Genomic DNA, 21,761 nt, shown 5'->3' on the forward strand with positions numbered 1-21,761 from the left:
CACTACAACTTACACAACTTACATACTGTCACCTAAGTTACTTAAATCCTTTATGCCATACATACATATCCCATACATATGTGCTGCTAACATCAACCAATATTACTGACACTACTATTTATAGGGGGGGAAAAAAAACAACCCACGACCTTTTAATACAAAGTGAGCCACGTGATTGTTAAAAAGCACTGATCTGCAAATCATAGAGTTTTCTATGAGTAATTAGAAACCACATACACAAATTGTCACTATAGAAACTGAATACAATTCTATTTTTAATCTGGAGCAAGCCCTATTACCTAATCCAGGCCCTTATATAGAGAACTTCTGTTGACACTGTTAATAATTTACATCAGCCTGTGAGGATACAACTGAAGAGCATCTTCCTATTAGAGTGAAAGCTCTTCGTGTACCAAGTCTGCTTGCAATCAGCAGCTCTTCGTTGGCAAGAAGATGGTAGAAGTCCTCTGCCAAATCTCAGTGTGTGGCAATTCTATAAAACTGACTAAATCAATGCATTTGAAATTCTCAAGATAGCTCATTTTCCAAAGAACTTGCTTGATTCACACATGTATATATATATTTAATTGAATATATATGTAAAAATGTACACTAATGGTTTCTGTTTTCCTCAGTTCTCTAATCATTTTAACCTAATTCAATTCACCTATAGCTTAATGGTTTGTAAGCATCAGTTTTGTTTTGTGCTAGTTGTAACGCGAGTTATGAAAGCTTATAAAATGCTGAACTCCATGCTTCAATCCTAGTAATTTCATTAACAGCTGCTGAATGACTTTGTAAATGTGCACCTTGTATTATTTATCACAATTGCCTTAGTACTGTAGAGTTATTTTAACTTATTTTCCAAGTTACTTTAATTTCTGTTTATAAGCTCCAAAGCTCTGAGTATCTGGTAAGTTATTTGAGCACGAATGAGGTGATGGGCAGTTTGTGAGGCAGGTTATTCTTCTAAGTCTGTGCTGTTGCTTGTGCTGTCCATAACTGTTAAGAAACAAGTGTAACAACTAACAAACAAGGCATATACATTTCCCTCAAGGGCTTGTAGGATCAGCACTCCCCGAGGTTGAATCTGGGTACGTTCCAACAGCTGCTCCAATTGTTTTTCAGCACTCGAGCAGCTGTAGTTTTCTGTATGTCTGCCCAGTGGGCTGATGACCACGTAAGTAACAGCACAGACAACCACTGTCAGAGAGAAAGAAACTGTGGAGCAATAGGGACTGCTCTAAGACCACCTAGGGATCCATCTGGGAGAGCTTTCTTACTCTGTTTATTGTGTCAGCAAACCTGGAATGTTTCATAAGCGAAGTCCTCTGGCGGACAAGAAAGCTGATTTAGTTTCCTCCCATTTAAATGGGCTACACGTTACAATTTTACAGAGCAAGTGCCTTTGCAAAAAGATCATTTGGATACAAATTAACACAGAATCATTAAGGTTGGAAAACACAGATCTGTAGCTGGTTTCAAGGGCCAATGTCCTATTGCAAAGAGACTGAAGCAGCAGTACCTCCAGCTCTTCACTTTTCTGTTTTTTGTTTGTTTGTTTGTTTGTTTTTGTTAGTTTTTTTGTTGTTGTTGTTGTTGTTGTTTTTGTTTTTGACTGATGCTTTGGTGGCATTCTTTCTTCTCTCTCACTCTGGCAGGAAGTTGAAGGGAAGACAGACATTGCTGGAGAAGCCACAGCAATGCTCTACGTCTGACTAATTACGCCCAACTGTCTGGCCTCTTCAGAAATGGAAAATATGATTGCAATTGTTTTTGTTTTGGCCCCAGGCTCTTCTACAGTCATAAATCATTTATTATTTGTTTATGTAAAGTATTTTCCAATCAGCTAATGAACATTATCATGTGTTATCTACAGGTATTTAGAACACTGTAAGGTCTGACATATTTATCTTAATGAAATTTAATTTTCTAATTTGTTCTTAAAATGTCAATATATAGAAATGTGTTAGTATTTCATTAACAGGCATAACATTTTAAAAGCATTTTCTCCAAAAAAGCCTGTTGATCCTGATTCTCAAAAACCAACCTCTACATCTCCTTCTATTTCTCCACTTTACAAGGTGAAGTGATTCATGAGCATGGGGATATTCTCTGATGCACCAACAGCTTGAGAGCCAAATTTGCTTTCATCAGCATCCTGGTAAAAGCAGAAATTCCTGAAGGATTGCCTGCAGAGTGCTATGGAGTACAGCATAGACACATAATTACTGTGAATCAAGTACTATACATAAATTTTGAGGCACTGCCTTAAGCGTACTGAACTGAAATGAACACATATAATGTTTTCTTACTGCTTGTTCGTCAGTGCTCATTTTCTTTGTTTCTTAACTCCACAGGGTTTGTTCTTGTAGCTGCATGAGAATATTTTAAGCAGACTACTCCCAGAACAGAAAACATTATCTGTTTTCAAAAAGCAATTGTAACAGTTATTAGTGAAAGCACATAGATGGCAAAGAAAGACAGAGGAAGACCATTGCTTTTATCAATAAAATTGATGAGGTTGTGGAATTAAAAATGTTTAAGTGAAACTTATCTTAAACACTAGTATTTGCCAAACCATCTTTGTGTCGACTCATCTGATCTGCATCTTGCAAGCCTCTTGCAGCAAATCTAGAGAGGATATGGCTCTGAATACTACCACAGTTAGCAAACATGATCAGATAACCCAGTTTTATTGGGAGTGCAATTTCTGGGCTAGAAACAGGCATCATTTCTGCCAAAAATACCATCATTTCAAAGGTTTAACTGTGTTGTGCTGAGAAAACTCCAAATCTTTCACACAAGAATAACGATTCTACTCTAGACACTCGCTTGTTAAAGTGCCTACATTGCAGCTGAGTACTCGGCCCACAGAGCGAAGATTAGAACTTAAGATTCTTTTCTCCTTAAATATTTTGTTGCTTATATAGAGCTGGTTCAATAGAATCACAGAATCATAGAATCACAAGGTTGGAAAGGACCTAAAAGATCTTCTGGTCCAACTGTCCTCCCATCACCACTGCTCCCACAAGCACAAAACCACATCTCGCAGCTCCTCATCCAGACGCCTCTTGAACACTGCCAGGGACGACGACTCCACCACCTCCCTGGGCAGCCATTCCATGTCTGACCACTCTCTGAGAGAAAAAATTCTTCCTCATGTCCAACCTAAACCTCCTCTGGTACAACTTGCAGCCATTTCCTCTGGTCCTGTTTGTTGCTTAGGAAAAGAGACCAAACCCCTCCTCACTACAATCTCCCTTCAGGAAGTTGTAGAGAGCAAAGGAAGTTGTAGAGTGCAAAATAGGAAAAAGAAACAACTTCCCCACAGTCTAATAATTGGTTACCCTGCAGTGTCCAAAGCTAGAAACCAGATTATTTTTTTTTTTTTTTAATTTTGATGAATCAGTACCTTCCAATTAGAAACATTTCAATGGAAATAATATCCTGAATTCAGCTCTAAATCTGGGTTCTACCCTACCTTGCTACAACTAGTTGTTTAAGAATTTGGCTGAGTGAACACATTAAATCACAGGCACACTATAGTATGTCTAAGATGCTTTGCCAGCATCCTATTCCCAAAGTACACAGATTACAGAAAGGAAGTGTAATTGAGAAAATCCAGTAAAAAAAAGAGTTGATTTTTATATTTGATGATATTTGGGCTTGGAGAATACCCAAAATGGACTTCTAACTCACTCTTCAGAAACAAAGTACCTGTAAAACATATAAAACCAAAAGGAAGGCCTAATTTACATTAATGGCAAATAATTTACAGCAAAATTGTCCCAGAACCATAAAACTTTGATCAAACTGCAGAGTACATTTAATTTGACATATCCAATTTCATTCAAAAATGAAGCATGGCCACCCACAGATGACAATCATACCAGCTGCTGTGAGCTCGCTTGGGTTTTTACTGTTGGCTTCCTTGAAGTGGTACGCAGAATCACAAGTGTATGCCCAAGTACCACAGGCTGTACAGAGAAAGGCTTGGCAGTAACAGAACATCAGACTGTGAACTGTATCATTTGCTACAATTAAAAGATAGCAGAACAAGGTGCCAAGGTGTGAGGAGGGCTGCAAACTGTTACTGAGCAGGGTGATACCTCAAAGGGATCACACCAAGTAGGTTCACAACAGCTTAGTGAAGTAGAGATCTTTTGCTTTTCCACTAAAATACCTTCTTTTAAGCAACTGCAATTTTTATTGTAGCAAAATATTGCTCACGTTCATTATTTTTTGTTTGGAAAAAGGAAAACTTGCTATTTTATTTCATAAGCTCTACTAAAACACTGATTACTACAAAATTTGAAAGAACCGAATGGGTGTTTTTTTTCTGTTGACCTGGTCATGCTGCGCGCAGTCTATAAATGCAGTTTTCATCACTGCAGGCACATGGGACTTATGAGGCAGAATGTGAAAATTCACATGCTAGTATGTTAAATACATTGATAATTTTACATCTCCCATTTCTCCTTGAAATAACGTCAAAAATATTTGGTGTACCTTCTAATGTTTTTGCAACATAGGGTATTTGCTTTATTCTACAGGATTCTGAAGAAAGAAAACACAACCAAAATCTTAGAGATCTTGGAAAATAAACCGAAAACTGCAAAACACCGCACAAAGCAAAAGCACTTTGCAAACTACAGTAATGAGTATGTCTCCAGAAACTGTTTACACTGATGGCACAAGTACAACAGAAAATGAATACTTAAATGGCTTGGGCCCGAACGGACCTCTAATGGTCCTCTCTGTTCTCCATATCCAGATGGCTGCTTGCTAGAGCCTAAGGAAATGAGAAAAAGGACAAAGAAAGTGCTAAACTCATAAAAGCTGAAAGTCTCCAAAGGAAAACATCATGAGTAAAGAAAGTCACTGATTTGCTACTTCCTTTCTCAGCCAGCTTAAACAGGCCTCCAGAGCCTAACAAGCCATGACACGATCTGTTCAAGCCTGTAGGGAGGTGTCCCGTAATCCTCCATTTAATACAAAATTCCAAGAAAAACAAGAAAGGAACAGAACAAAAGAAGGAATCAAAAGATGTGTGGTTTCTTACAGGGTGTTACAAAACCTCCTCCTCATATTCACAGTAATCCAGCTAAAAATCTAGTTCAAATGCAAGTTTTCAACCACAAAACATTATATCTCTAATTTCCAAAGGGACTCCATGCTGAAAAGCAGTTACTGTATAAGTAGCCCCCCAACTCCAAAAAACAGAGAAAAGTTTCAGACTTCAGTTATATAGATTTATTGTTATAATTTTTTAAATCTTTGAACTAGAGAAATGAGAATGAAGACTTAAGCCTGTCTCAAGCATTTTCATGCCACATCAGTGCCAAAAACTGCCACGTTCAGAAAAACTCAGTCCAAATAATATATTTCCATAAATCTACCTGAAAAGACACATCTGAAATGAAGATGGGATCTGCATCTGTGCAACAAAAGGCTGCCCCTCACCAACAGAATCTTTCTAGTGATGAAAAAATCATTAAGATTATTCCACATCAAACTAATTGGCCACAAGAAAAGGACCATTTCTTTTGCAAACTCGGGAAAATCTCCTTTTGAATTTGAGACAGCTACTACAAAATTGCCTAGTACCATTTTCACTGATAGTTTTTTCTCACTCCAAATTATCTCCTAATTTAACTTTTATGCACAGGTTACAACTTAGCAACTGTGAAGCCTGACAAACCAAAGGGTAACAGAAAAGATAGCAACAAATATTACAGTGGCTTACATCAGCGTTAAAGCGGCTCTTTCTAACACTCATAGCAATTCCTGCCCATACATACATGCAAACAGCTTCAGGTAAGAGTAAAAATTACAGCAATTGAGGGTGGATTTGATGGGATAACCCATCTGTCTAAAAACAATTAACTAAAAGAGGAAAGAAGATGCATAGGAACTAAGATAATTCTTTCCCTTTTTCTCTCCTTCTGCAATATTTCCATATTTGAAAAAACTTTGCATATGACCCTAATTTCCTACTTCCTTGCAAGGCTATGAATTTTAAGCAACAGGCAGAGAATACTTTTTTTTTTTTTTTTTTTTTTTTTTATATATTCATTTTCTTTATTGTTTATATTGATGATGAGACACCAAATAATAACCAGGATTTAAGGCAGCTTCCCAGTTTCTTTGGAAATAATTTGATGACCATGGCAAACTAAAAAAAAAAAGTCGTTATTTCTTCCTGACACAATACCCTATTTCTGCATGACTTTACTGATGTCATTTCAGAAGTGCAGTATAGATCAGAAGGCCACAGTACTAACTTCAGCTGTTTTCTGGAGATTCAGCCCACCAGGATATCTTCTGGCTAGTCAAATGAATGTTGGACATGGGACTGCTAAAATTGCTATGAGAGAATTGTCTGAGATCTGGTGAGACATTTAAAAAAAATCAGCAGTTGGTAAATGTAGTCTTCATTTCACACATTCTTAACTCTCTACTGTTGAAAATTATTCTGACACTAGCCCAAACTCTTTTCTAATTGAACACCTCTTCATCTGCGTTTGTCTAAGTACAAAACAACCACTTACTCGACAATGAGTTTTGAAGAAAAAAATTTGATGCCACCAGCAATTCTGTCACTCAAAATATATATATTTTTAAAAAAACGATACATCCTTATCTTAAACCACTTGATGCCACAGAAACTGTCCAATCTGTTAGGCATCAAGATGCAGAAACCCTTAAAACTAATTACTTATCTACTGTATTTTCTTACCTTGTAAAATGTCTCACTGTCACACCCTTTAGGTAGGAAAAACTGTTGGAAGTCATGGTCATGATTTGGCTTTGCATTTTATGAGGAGTAATTTCTCTACCAAACCTTGCTTTTTCACCTTGCAGACTTACATGAAGCTTGACGCTGTTCTTTCTTTGTTTTTCTTCTGTAAATGTAAAATACAGAATCAAAAGCAGCCAGGAACCTGGACTCAGATCATCACTTGAAGTCAGCCAGTCCTACTGTGTTCTCATTAGGGCTCCCTCAATAGGCACAGCCTGGCACTCTGCATGGGGAAGGGGAAGCAGCAAGCCTAGGGGCAAGCACTGAGCCTGACAGCTCTGAAGCACTACAGAAAGTAGCTTTACCAACAGATTGTATTTTTGTGATTTTTTTAATAAACTTTATATATATATATATGTGTTAATTACAGCCTCCATGTACTTACTACTCGAGGCAATTAAGGTCTCTGGGTCATGTCCAGCTGCTATCCACTAGTACCCCCAAATCATTTTTGGTAGGGCTATGCTCTCTCCTTCCATCCCCCAGCTTTTATTGGTTGGTGAGGTTACCCAGGTGCAGAACCTTGCAGTTCGCTTTGTTGAATCTAATGAGGTTCTCCTGGGCCCACAGCTCAGCCTATCTAGGCCTCTCTGGATAGTATCCCATTCCTTGGGCATGTCAACCACACCATACAACCTGGGTCATCCACAAACTTCCTGAGAGTGCACTCAGTCCCACAGTCAGTGTCACTGATGAAGATATTCAACAGCACCAGTCATATTAAACCAGATATTAAACAGGTCCCAGTACTGACCCCTGGAAGACACCACTTGTCACTGACCTACACCCAGACGTGGAGCCACTGATCACCACTCTGGGTACAATCTCAAAACCAGTTCCTCATCCATTGAGCAGTCCACACATCAAATTACATCTTTCCAATTTGGAGAGAAGCATGTTGTGGGGAACCACGTCAAAGGCCTTATAGAAGTCCAGACAGATGATATCTGTGGTTCTTCCCTTGTCCACTGATACAGTTACACCATCAGAGAAGGCCACATGTCACAGCCACATGGAAAAAGTGGGAGGGAGCTGCAAAGCGTAGGGTTCGCTGTAATGAACACCAGCTATGTTCATAATATTTTATTATTGTTCTGTATCCAGATCACTGCTTATCTATTTATAATTGATGACTGCCTCATCTCTCTTGAAATAGAAGATGTGAGAAATAAGTAGGCAGACTGAGAGACTAAATGATAATCTAATTTTAATATAATACTCATATCCCAACATTCTCTTATAAAGCTACTTCCAAGTCAGGATTACTAACCTGTTCTACATAGGCACACCCCAAAAGAAAGCCAGCAAAACCATATCTCCTTTCCATTCACTACTATCAGTCTCTGATAAAGCTACTCCACTGCAGCCAGACTTCACAAAACACCAAACTTTATTAAAAAAAAAAAAAAATTACTTGGATTAGTTTTGTCCAAATATGTAAATCTAAGAAGAAGTCCCAAGATGAGCTGCAAGGAAATTCCTTGGGTACTGTATTACACTAGTCTATCATTTATGAGCATGAGGCTTGGGATCAGCAAATGCAGTTTAGCTACCACATGTAGGGAGAACAGAGAAAGTGACTCAATGCCAGCATTTAATTTAGCTGAAGATATTTTATTCTTGGAGAGAGAAAGGTTCTTGCAGTTCAGCTACCACAGAAAGTCCATGGAAGTAACTACCTAAAGATCATCAGAGGAAATCTTTTGTCTAACATTTTGCAACCAGAGAAATATGATTGGACATGACACCTGGTTTCCTCTATCTGCTGAGTTGTTTCACAAGTAGCTCTCCTAATAGCCATATTTCCTATCAAATTCTCACTACTGCATTTTCTGTTCCAGGTTGAACTGCCTGTAATTACTTACACAGGATCCAACTCGCACTCTTGATCCCCCTCTTTGCTCCCACCATACATTTCCATTGAGTTATACAATTCTGCACCTGAGAGACAGACACTCAAACCATGTACTGGGAGCAGTGACAGCCACCTCAGCACCCACTGCTGGGTATCTGACATTTGGATTTTTTTTCTCATCAATCACTTTGTATTTGCCTATGCTGAATTTCTTATGTCATTTTATTGCCTTGTCATTCAGCATCATGAGTTCCTTCCACAATTAACTACAGTTGACCCTTACCTCTATTACTGAGGATGATTTCATGTCATCAGCACATGCTGTCATCTCTCTATATATCACCCTTCACAGACTTTGATGACAGATGAACAGCACAGTTTCCAACACAAATCCAGTGCCACACAAATGCAGTGTCACTGGACCTCTGTCTACTGCAGCTTATACCATCGATTTCCTACCCCCATTTTAATTTCTGCCAGTCTTGTGTGAAGGACCTCATTGAGCACCTATCAGAAATCCAAGCACAACAAGCATGTACTCAGGGTAGGTTGCTATCTCCTTCTGAAGACTCTCAACACATTGATTCTTCCTCTGAGTATAACATTCATTTGCTTATGCACTGATTCTACTCTTACTTTCATATAATTTCTCCAGATTATGCTGTTATGTACTTTTACCACGCCTTCCCCAAGCCCAAATGTTGCTATTAAAAGAACACAATAAAGACTTCACGTTTAACATCTTTCCATTCTTTGCTACTGGAGCAGTCTTTAAGAAACGCAGCACCACAATGAGTAATTTAGCTATTTAACTCTTTAGTCTTTCTAGAGGTGGTAGATGTTCTGACACTACATAATAGTTCATACTATCAACTTCTCATCTCTTCTCCTGACATGGCGTTGAAATTTTGTTCTGACACACTCATAGGAAAGAAAAGTTAAAGTATGGCAATGTCCACAAGTTTGCTTCACTTCATCAAGTACTATTTTCAGTTCTTCAGTTCTAGCCTATTCTTCTCTGAGCACTTTCTATACTGCCATCTATTAGCCCCACAGACTATACTATTCCTTACATGGAATTTAGTTCCAGGACCAAGTTGCTTAAAAGAGCCATTAACAGAAAGATACTACGTTTGTCTTCAAAACTCCAGAAATGACATTAGAAGACTGCTAGAAAAGCTGTGTTTCGCTGTTCATCTGGAAAGCAGACCAGAAGCACAGCCTCATATCAGCAGAAACAACCATGCTTTTCTACCATGTATTTATTGGCAGCTCAAACTTTATTTTGCCCGCTATTGCATTGCTTTTAAACATTATAAAATCCAATCCAGAGCACTATATAGATTGCTCCAAAAGTAATGCCTTCTATTTATTTCCATGGAAACTGTAACATACAAAAAGCCACAACAACGCTATTTGATAGAACAAATTCTCAGCTACAAAACAGTTTTTTTTTACATAGTCACCACCATTAGCTATGTATTTTTGCCAGCAATGAATGAGAGCTGCATGCTGCACTTGTAAAAATCTGCATCATTGGAGGTGACCCGCTGTTTTGCACTTACTATGATGGTGCATTTGCTATGAAAATGCTGCCTACTCAGTCCATCTCTCATTGAAAGTCAGAAGGTGCCAAATTCAGACTATACTTTGAATAGTCCAGCCAACATCGGCAATGTGCTCTGTGGTCTACAAACTGGCATGGTGCCTGGCATTATGGTGTTGCAAGAGAAAGACTATCTTCTTCTCTGGCTCTGGAAGTTTGAGACTTCAGCTTAGATTCTCTATGTTGTGGTCAGAGTGGATGGTTTGTCTGGGTTTCAGAAAGATCACCCTTTCCTATCCTAAAAGACAGTGCACATCACTTTACCCAACCAAGGGCTGTTTCTTTTTCCTCAGTGTGGAATTCATGTGTCACCACTCTTTGAACTGCCATTATGACTGTGGCTCGTAGTGGTGAGGCTGTGTCTCAGCACCAGTAATGATGTCAACCAGGAAAATGACATCTTCAGCCTCCTATTGATTCAGTAGGTCCTGACAAACTTGCATATAGTGTTCTTTCTGTTCCTGTGTGAGCATTCATGGGACCCACTTAGTGCAAACTTTGTGATATTCCAACACTGCCACCACCGTTTCCAACTCACTGACAACAACATTCAGTTCTGTACACAGTTCCCTGGTCATAATCTGCTGATTTGCACAGATGAGATGATTGAGACCCTCCTCACTTTGTGGTGTGACAGCCATGCATGGCCATCTGGAATCTGGCTTGTCTTTCACATTGCTGTTTCCACTGCAGAAATGCATGACACAAAGCCTCACTGCGCTACATCCACTGTCTGATGTCCATCAACATCCAGTAATTGTCGATGAATGTCAGTGGGTGACTTTTTTTCTGCATGGAAGAATTCAATCCCACACCTTTGCTCCGTACACACTTCCACGTCAGATGCCATTTGTCAGACTGCCCCTCTGGTGCCATCTGTCACACAGTAACAACATGTAATGGAATACAGATGGGAAGGTTCAGTTTCTACTGCCATACCAGTAACATCTGCCTCTGAAGTTGTGAGCTAGCATCATAAAATAGGAGGCGTTATTTTCTTGTCGGTCAGATAAAAAACATATTTTTTATATCTGTTTTTCAGATCCGCTGACAGAACACTAGTAGCCTCTTTACTAATTGCATGTCAGATCTCCATTTCAGAGTAACAGTTTCATATTGTTACAGGCTGCAGACATGCATCAAATTTTTTAGAAGTTTGAATTTGTTTTTCCTGAAGAGTTAGAGCACCAATTTGTATGTAACACAGGTATCACTCAGCTTTCAAATAGCACTATGAAATGCAAGAATCTTTAAGGAAACCCACTGTGGCTTTTGCCATTTTCACATCCTAAGTAACCAGACTCGGGTTCATGCAAGATGCACCAGATTAACTGAAGAGATGTATTTTCTGAGGCTCTATTTTGAGTTCAGTGCTATTTACTACAGCTGATGCTTAACCTTATTTCCTGGGAAAGAAGAAAGAGCAAAGAGAAATGCATCTTCAGGCATCACCAGGGCACAAGATTTATTTCTCTTACGGGCAGAACTGGTGTCAAGTGCAGTCTGTCAAACACATGATGAGAGGACTAAGATTTGCCAGCTAGCTGGTGCCATGGTTGTGGTCCTGTACAGTGTTGCTGGCAGTGCAGGCTGCTCAGAGAGCCTCCTAAAATGACCAGTACTGTGACACAACTGATAAATGTATGCACAGTGCAGCCTGGCTCAAAGCATGATTTTATTTTTTTTCCTCCTAATCTGCTCATGAAATATGTTAGCTACATGCTCTCCATGCGCTTAGCTCTGCAAAATCTGCAGGTTGGCAGAGGTGGGAAAAAAAAAGAAACGAAAAACAACAAAAAAGACAGCAAAATCATTATTTCTATTAAAAATGGAAGACTAAAATTGAAACTAAGTGTTTTTGTTCAGACAGTCACTATAGAAATTTTGTTTTATTTTGTTTTGCTTCTCACTTTTTTTTTTTTTTCCCGGGGAAAAGGCTGTTAATTCTAGAAGTCAGCTGTTTGCACCGCAACATTACCAACACAAGGGACTCCGAAATGGAAACACTGATTAGAAACATTGTTATTCTCCCTAGTTCTTCTTTGCTAGTCTTATGCTAAAAGCCTTAATCACTGTTACTATTACTGTACATTAAAATTTAGAATCTTGCACTGCTGTCATACTGTTCTAATATATGCTACTACAATTAATAATATGTAAGCCAGTATGTACTGAAACATTAACATTTAAAGTTATCTTAGAATGTGTAAGACATGCATTTATCACAGATATCTTAAACATAATCAAGCTGAAATTATTTACACATGAAAAATTTAAGCAGAGCTGTTGGGAGTCAGAACTCCTTTTAATTGCCTGTAACTGCAGCATTTCTGTTCCATGCTGAAATCAATTCCACATTTGCTACAAAACAATTTTTTCAATAATGAAAATCATTTTGATGGAAGAAAACAGAAACCTAGAACTTTATCCTTTAGAGCTGCTACAGACTACAAAATGCACTTTAAAAGGAAATTGTGAAAGCCAACACAATCTCAAATCACTTCTATGTTTTAATGAAATGACACTTCTGGAAAATATTCACTGGCACACACCCAAACAACCCTCACTATAAAAACTGACATACACTTTGACAGCAATAGTAATAGCTACAGTTACATTCCGAATGCCTCTTTTTGTCTCATGTTTATCAGGGTAAAAGAAATGACAGCAAAAAGTTCAGCCTGTGGAGGCTGCGACTGGTGGGAAAGTGTGTCAGAAAACACAAAAGGAGAAAACAAAGCTAGAGAACTAGGAAGTTCCTTTCATCCTACAGTGCTTCCAGCATATAAGAATGCACTTATTAATTGTGTTTTATAGGAACCCCCACAGAGTATTCTGTGGTGAGAATTTTGGGCAATTCCAAAAGGAGCTGTTATTCTAAGTGCTGTTTCAGAAATATTCAAAGGAAACGGCAGGGAAATCCTTCAGTATATCACCACCTAGTCACTGTATTTTTCTCACACCTACGCAGGAAAAGCCTGTTTTTTCACTATGGATAAAAACAATGTTCTTATTAAGGAATGTATAAACAGCAGACTAAAAGGAAATTTGAGTCATCTGCAGAGGTACTTCTTGCTGTTGCTTTAAGGGTACGAACCTGACTCACACACAGCTCACTGTGGCAGAGTCAACCATATTCAGAAAGCAGCCCCTGGCTTTTAAAATAACTACTGGAATCTGAGTGCAGCGAGGCCCAGTCTTGGTCGTGGTCAACAGTTTTGTCTAATGGCTAACATGTAGAGCCACTTACCAGAGTCAACACCCGTCAGAGATCTCTCAAAGACTTTCACTGGAAATGGTTCATACAGTTGAAAATAGATAGTTTACTGAGGTGACAGATAACAGATTAAGAATTGACGCTATAAATTCACTAGCCACATTGACTGGCTGTGCTAGTACCTCAAGAATAGGCAGTAATTAACTAACAATTCACCCAGGTATCATCTGCAGTTATAGAGATACAACATCTTGGTATCTTACTGGAGGAGGTGACCTGCTAATGGGAACAGGAGAATGGATCCAACCCATAGATATGTCCAAATAGATGCAGTGTCTCCTCTCAGCAAAGTATTGTCAGAGGGCCAGATTTATGCTCTTAATGAGGTGAGAGTGAATCAGTGTGCTGACAGGCATCCTAAAACAAAGCTTGCGTTGTTAATTATGTGAGGGTTGAGGCCACTGTCTGGTACAGAGGCTGGGCTGCTCTCCCAGCTTCGCCAAACTGACACCTTTACTGGAACAACATCAGGCTGGGACACTTCAGCCCCATTCCAGGCATCTTTCAGTAGCTACTGCCACTATGCCTCGAGTGAGGTGTTAATCAGCACATCTTCCCTCCATGTCAGTCCAGTGTTTGGACCAGATAAGCAAGTTGCTCAACTCCCACCTTTTTCATGTCCAGTACAAGATAGCCATGTTAATTAATTCACATTCTTGCTTTACCTACAATTCTCTGCTGATTTACTATCACTGTATTTTGACACAGCGAGCTTGATTATTTCCTACTATTCCTAATTTGGCTTTAGAGGTTAGAATCTCCAAAGAAAAGGAGAAAGACCCTTCAAAAGAGCCCTTCAAGAAAGTGTTCCACTACATTTAATATTTTTGATACCTTGAATACATTTAGTATCTAAAACTCAGCATTAAGAATCATATATGTTAGGAAAACCCTTGTCACATAAGCAACAGTATGAAGGGGAAACCTAATGGTGACAATACTGGCTAAGAACAGCTGAAACAGCAGTAGTAATCGTTTTCATCATTAGGGAAAACTTCCAGTCAAAACATTACCTCTCTACAACATCTTCTCCATTCCAGCAGGTTGAGCTGTCTCTCATCACCAGGTCTCCATCACACAGCCTTTCTGCTATAGAGGCATAAAAGGTTCGGGATCGCTTCATATAATTGATGAATTCTCTGCAATGGAGGAAGAATACATTTACCAACAAAACCATACACAAGTTTTAAGCACTCAGTCCTCTGTGAAAATCAAAGTTTACATCCCACAGAAAAATTAAAGGTCAACCAAGCTAATTAAAATTTATTTCTAGTGTATATCTACTACTGTGTACCATCCGTTATCACATACTTCCATACAAAGAGCAGTTTCAAGAAACAATGTTAACACCTCAAAATTTTAAAGAAATCCACATCTACAGCCTCAAGAGATTAAAAAAAAAAGAAACACTGTCACAAAAAAGAGTGGTGCTGTTTTGTTTTGTTTTGTTTTGTTTTTTTCCCCAGTACTGGAATCAAATACCTCTCCCTTCCCTGCACACAAGAGAGATACATAAAGAACTGTCAATAAGCTCCTGGGTGGAAAATGCTTCGTAAAGCTAGTGACAAAACCTGTAATATGCCATTAAATACACATGGAACAAGAGAAACGAATGCCATCTCCTTGGGATGTGGTGGGGCCATTTCCTCCCCATAATCACTATCCACATCACATTCACGCTGGAAAGAAATTTCTCTCCCATCAACTCTGGCAACATGCCCACAGGAGATGGTTGTGCCTGCTGCTTTGGAGCACCACCAAAATTCCTGGCCTGTGCAAACAACCCATTTCTGATTAAACATGGAAAAATGCCTTGTGGCTAAACTGCTGCCTCCATAATCTGGTTATACGTATAATACGTATCTCGCTGAGGCAGCCATAAAAATGCACACTATAGCAAAACAAATGTTAATTCAGCACACCATTGGGAGCACTGTGATATAAGAAATTACCCTCTATCCACACATCCAGAAGCTTATTTCATATAAGATAGCTAAAGATGTTCGTAAGGAGGACACAGAAATTCACTAGAATTATCACGGTGCTGTCTGCCTCCTTCTGGAAGGCCATTCTGCTTTCTGGAAGACTCATTCTGGTTTACTGTGCTTCTGCCTGTCAGGCTGCAGGACAACACTGTCCTGAAGAGGTGCCTAGGATGCAGCCAGGTGGAGTTTGGCACATGAGCTGTCAGGATGCATTACTTTTTGGGGAGTAACAAGTTAAGGCTACTATTAGGCATCTATCCTCAAGACTGAGACAGGGTTATTTTTCCACATAACAGTCTTTTCACTTCCCCAATTTTTCTTTTTTTTTTTGCCATCATATTTGTCTAACATGTGACTGTCCTGCCCTAGATGAATGAGTCATCACATAGTCCTAAGGAGCAAGCTTACCCTAACATTGCAAGAAAGCTGTCATTGCAAGAGAAAAAAAAAAAGGAAAAAAAAAGAAAAAAAAAAAAAAAGTGAATAGGAATTTTTGGCTTTATAAAGGAAGAAATCAGTATTTCTGCCTCTTGACCACTCACAAGCAGGAGCTCTGTGTATGTACATACTGAGGTTAAGTCTGGACGACACCTCTCTGACAGAATCATCCTGAGAGCATCTATTTATGCAAAGCTGACATAGATGCTGAAGATTTTAAGCCCTCTAAAGGCAGTTTCCTTTGAAGCAGTTAAAAGTTGCCCCTTTAAGAGAGGCTGAAGCTCATCTTACTCAGCTCACCCCAAGAGGCTTTAACTCCATGTTTTCAGCAGTGGGGTTCTGACATTTTAAAACAACATCTTTGCAAATGAAGATCTGTATCTGCAAGTCTTAACCAATAGAAGCATTTACTTTTCATCAATATAAAACTAAACATGCTAGGCAGAGAAAGCAGTGTTTCCCAATGTCCTGCTGTATAAAATCAGCACACACAAAAGTATGCCAATTACTAGATTACAGCTGAAAGAGCAGCTTACAATGGAGATGAGCAAAGCACTGAGTGTAAGCATGTCACTTTGTTTTCATCCTTACCGAGAGATTTTTTTCAAACTTCTTGGTTTGTCATTCTTTGAAGGTTTCAGAGGCAGAGAACTGGAATAGGCCAGGGAGAATAAGCATCAGTCAGAGTTTGGGGAGTAGGGGAGAAGCAGAAGTTCAGGCAAATGAGGGAAAAAATGAGAAACAAGAGAAAAATAAAAATTATTTGAGAGAAAGGTCATCAAGCACATGCATAGGACAATATAAGACAACAAATGAAGAGGAAAATTGACATGCGATTTTCCCAAAATGTAGATGCAATTAAACATGTCAAAGTAATGCTGAAGAAATACAATGGAGATTTTGTTTCTCTCGATCATTTTCAAATAAGAGCACAGTAACAAATGCAGCACAGAGCCAAAAGCTGAAAATAAATTCAGTGGGACTCAAATTAACCATAACTGATACCAAATGGATGAACTGCAAATATCTGAGGCTATATAGGGAAATAATGAGAAACAGTGTAGAACGATCATCATGGCAAAGGGGATATAAATGAGTAGAACTTGCTTTCTTGTGCAATGAGCAGTTTGCTCTGTTAACAAAGACTGCATACACAGATATCTTCTATTGTTCATTTCTGGACAGACTGCATCAAGGACTGCAAAAAACAACTTTACAAAACAGAATATATGGGCTTTAGGATTGTATCTGAGGAAAAACCGGAAAAAAAAATATCTGTCAGTTACTTAGTGCAAGTTCATTTTTCAGACACTGATGTCAGAGGTCCCTCAAATAATGTTGTCTTTAGCATCCTGATGCAATTTTCCATTTAATGACTTGAAAACACATTCTGCTCTTTCTTATACCAGTACTCTTCAGCATAATGGCAATGCCTGGAGTACAGTATGCCAACAAACAGATTCAGTAATAGTTACCAATCTAGTTATGTCTTATTGGAGACAGACACTACCTCCACCTTCTTCAGTAGCTCTCGGAAAACCCTGCTGGTGTTTTTTTGGGAATGAGGGCAGGGCTGACCTGCTATTAGCATCAGGTGCCATCCACTACCACGGAAGCAGTGCTTCAAACACAGCCAGTCAAAAAGAGAAATCAGTATTTGTAGCAGGCAGAATTTGGACCAGCTGAAACTTCTGCGTTCATGACCCAGAAATGTTCTGGTTTTCTCTGCAGTAAATTCATTTGCGTTCGGTGCTAATAATCTATGTTGTACTAGCACCTTACCACTTAGATTTCAATAAAACCACGTGGTGTGCCTGATCCAAATTTTATTTTATTTAAAATAGATGATCTTGACTTCCAGCATTCCCAAAGATATTCGAAATTGTTTATTTTAAGACGTATAAAACATATCCGCAAGCCCATAGGATAACAAAGAAATACCACCAAAATATCATTTCAGAGCTTGCTTCCTTCAATTAGGGACTTCACATCATGTCGTATTCTTCTCAAACATAACAGAACTCTGTAGAAAGATCTCTATCCAGTCTGTGTTTAGTGGCTGGAAATACTGCACACAGAAGAAATGCCAGAAGGCATTTTCCAGGAGTCTGAACCTTGACCAGTGTAGTACATTGTGCTGAACTCAGCAACAACATTCCAATCTACTGATCTAGATTGTGTACATGCCATGTGCATTCTGTGTACCACCATATGGTTTCAATTTTCTTGTCATCTTTACTGTATGTTTTAGTAACCTCCACACTAAAAAATCACAGCAGCACCAATACTGATGAGCTCAGTTAATCACCGAATAATGAAAAAAAAAAGGTTTTAAAAAAATGCACACTTCTCAGCTTAATCAAGGAGACAATTTGCCAGGATATCATGCAGCAATTATTCAAATCTCATCTTCTTAATGTTATTTTCTTCTTGATAGTTAGTGCTGCTTAGCAAAAAATAAGAACGAGATGTGGGGGAAAATAAAGATGAGAAATCTCATAGCAACCCATATGGCAGCGAGAGGAGCAGAAAGCCCCAGAAGATCCAGCTGCTGCCCAAATTCAGGGAGAGTGCAGGACCACACTGCACTGAACAGCAGAGGGTGATTCCCTTGAGTGGAACTTCCTCCGACCAGACCCTAAAAGACACAGGGCCAGAAGAAAGCCCAGCTCGGGGAAGAGAAACCATCTCAACAGGCCTACCTTATAAATGCTTGAGAAGCTTTGGCTCCAATGAACAGGTGAAACCAGAGGTTCTCAGACTCTGGAAAAGGAGCTTGATCCTATAATTGGCTTAGCAAAGATGCAGTACCTTTGGAACAAATGTACGTATGCAACTGGAAACTGGTACTAGGTTTTTAAGGGCATCTATAAGGGCACATCCCACAGGTTTGCTACTACCCTGACTGTTCTTTGAGCTTAATGCACTATTCTGGTGCATTAAGGGAATGAGCCATCGCTTTTTTTGTTTACTTGGGGAGTGTTCACTCATTCTTTTTCTTCTTTTTTTTTTTTCTTTCCTTACTGTATAAAGGAGTCGTGCTCTGTATCCCATTTGAAACAAGGATCATTTGGAGGGCTGTGTACAACACATACAAGCAGCCTGGGGCTCAGTTGGGATGAATCCCAGTGTGACCTAGGACCTAAACTGACAGACGGCTGACATTATTGCTCCTGATTTTTTAAATTTCCAGAAGGAACAGCACCAGGAAAGATTCACATAATTACTCTCATAACCTAGGTCCCCTGCAGCAGTTACCTGACACTAAGTGCCTTTTGTACAACCCACTGCAGTGATGATTTTACCCATCATTATGACACTTTATTACCTAAAATTACTTTTTATTGATATATGTGATTGAATGATAGATGGCAAACAACAGAAGCCATTCACTGTGGGTTTTTTTTTTACTGTTTCACAGTCACAGAAACAATGTACAAACTTTATGCTATATGTTTTATTGCAAGTTCTGGAAAACATTCTGCACCTTTTACTAATTATGGCTGCATCATTAACTTTTGATGCATGAGCTGTCCACAATACTTACTGATGCTGTATTTCAGTAACACTTAATCCTAATTCTGTAAGGGTGGCCTTACTTTAGATGTTTGGGGTAATGCAATTTTTAGTGAACAGACCAAGTCTGGGAAAGTCTAACCCATAGAGAATAGTTCAAATACATTTTCTTTTCCACGTAAGTGGAAAGAAAGTCTTTTTCACTTACATTTTAAAAGGTGAACATTCAAATAATTCCAGAGGTAGGGAGTGCAAAAGATTTGCCGTCATGCTACTAAAGACACCAATTCCCATTTCTGTGAGAGGCCACTATTTAACAGGCTGTTAATTCTGCCTTTATTGTTGCCAGGATTTAAGTCCCAGTGAAGTCAATGAGTTATACAGAAAATAGGCTTAGAATTCTATGGTTTTAAAAACATATTTTTTTAATAGTAATACCACCATTCTTTGGATTATTTCCACTGGATTTATTGATTTTCTTAATGCCCTTTTCTCTGATATTCTGTGTACAAGGTAAATAAAACGATTCGTTCCAAGCACTAGCACAAAATGTTGATCTTCAGTTTTAAATTACACAAGGATAAAAGTGCTGCTATCACTCAAAAAAAAAACTTTGCATGCTGCTGTCTCCTACCTATATAATTTTTTCACACTCCCATAATACGTGACAATTAAAATAAAAACAGATGAAAATGCCATCTTCACAACATAGGCACCAGGACCCAGGCTATCAACATACAGAGATACACACAGACTTCCCTGGGAAGTTTAGATGCTTATGCCCAGAACAATTCCATTCACTTTGCTAAGCTGTTCCAGAATCACACTGGTGTTACTGAAAACAGCATGTTAGCCAGAAATATGTCATTGTGATTTTATGGTCAGCTGGCTCTGGTATCTATTCACTTAACATCAATGAATTGCAAAGACATTCTTCCCCTACCTTCACATTTACAGAAAGCTAATCCAGGAGCTATGGGAGGGGAAGTGAAAGAAAGATCAGAAAACCATGGAGCAAGGACACTGACGCCAGGACTGAGGCCAGTGGCAATAATTCAGCATTCTAGTTACTCAAATGGCATGCAGCCAAAGAACAGAAGCCAAAATGGGCACAAAATCCTAAATACAAGTAGTTCTGCTCCTTCCCTGTTATGTAACAAACCAGGCAGATTGCAAGGAATCTTGCTGCCTGCACCAGTGAGAAGGGAGAACTTGTTCTTTCTGCCCTGTGAAATCACTGACTTTGTGTCATGGCAATCAATCTTTCTTCTCCACCCATTCCCCCTTCTCATCTCTGCCCTGGGATAAGCCTACATCCTCTGGGTCCTGAGTATTTATACATTACTGTATATTAAGCAACATAGATTCAACAGTGGAAAAAGCTCAGACTTTGAGGGAAAAGCTTTCATCATTTTCATTGAAATTTTCTGGAAATAAAAACATCTTGGTGCTAAATAGAGACATCAAGTCTGGCCTGTTGTTTCTGGGGAGATCTGCAATGCAATATCACACACATTTATCTAACTATCAGCAATGGCAATAACAGAGCATGCATGGACAGGATGACAGAAATATGCCTCTGGCTTAAACAGTATAGGACAAGGAACCACAAGCATGAATTGTGAGGCAGAGTTTATCTGAACTCAGCTATTGCTTAGGGTTACCTTCTTTTATTGTTCAGACTAGCATGAGCCAACACAAGTGTCTGGGCTTCAGTTGCTTCCTTCAGTGGCACTATATGGCCTGATGGCTGGTTCCCTTCTTGTTGTTTGGGCTGTCCACACACTTTATCAACCTGTATGAAAGGAAGGGAAATAAAAACTGTGTTTGAACAGTGAAAATGATTTCTAATTGCACAAGGGTCAGCCTGCTCCTTGTTGTTGGCATTTACTGCAAGAGAAAGTGTCCAAGGGACAGAAATAAATTATTCTTCTTTCCAGGATCTAGAAACTAGCTGTCTGCAGAAGGATGAGCTATAGGGAAAAAAGCACTGTTACCAGAAAGCCATCAGCTGTGCATTTGTTACTGGATACCAGACTATAGCACATCTAGAAACAAGTTGAAATGGTGACACTTCTATGTAGCTCAATTTAAAAGTGACTGATGAAAGTGTTGCCAAATCCAATTTTCATGTAGAAACGTACTTGGAGAGCTTGAGGTCAAGAAATTTTGATCCAGCATCTGCCCTATGTATAGAGAGCAGAGTCTTACGTCCTATTTGGATTTTGAACAAGCTTACACTCAAACAAGCTTCCCAGCCTTTAACGAGACGATGTTCC

The 21,761-nt window shown here is 39.0% G+C and overlaps 1 protein-coding gene across 1 annotated transcript in view; it reads right to left on the bottom strand.

Annotated features, from left to right (window-relative positions):
* LOC122187645 (glypican-5-like) overlaps nucleotides 1–21,761 on the bottom strand; it is a 370,735-nt gene that overhangs the window by 222,587 nt on the left and 126,387 nt on the right. The window contains exons 4-6 of the mRNA XM_042885359.1: nucleotides 21,147–21,277; nucleotides 16,558–16,617; nucleotides 14,557–14,682 (exon numbers count right to left, since the gene is read on the bottom strand). Of these exons, the coding sequence (XP_042741293.1) occupies nucleotides 14,557–14,682; nucleotides 16,558–16,617; nucleotides 21,147–21,277 (317 nt within the window). The remainder of the gene's footprint in view (nucleotides 1–14,556; nucleotides 14,683–16,557; nucleotides 16,618–21,146; nucleotides 21,278–21,761) is intronic.

The sequence above is a fragment of the Lagopus leucura genome, unplaced genomic scaffold (genome assembly GCF_019238085.1).
Source record: "Lagopus leucura isolate 7727_CA_CO unplaced genomic scaffold, USGS_WTPT01 Super-Scaffold_100049, whole genome shotgun sequence".
NCBI lineage: Eukaryota > Metazoa > Chordata > Aves > Galliformes > Phasianidae > Lagopus > Lagopus leucura.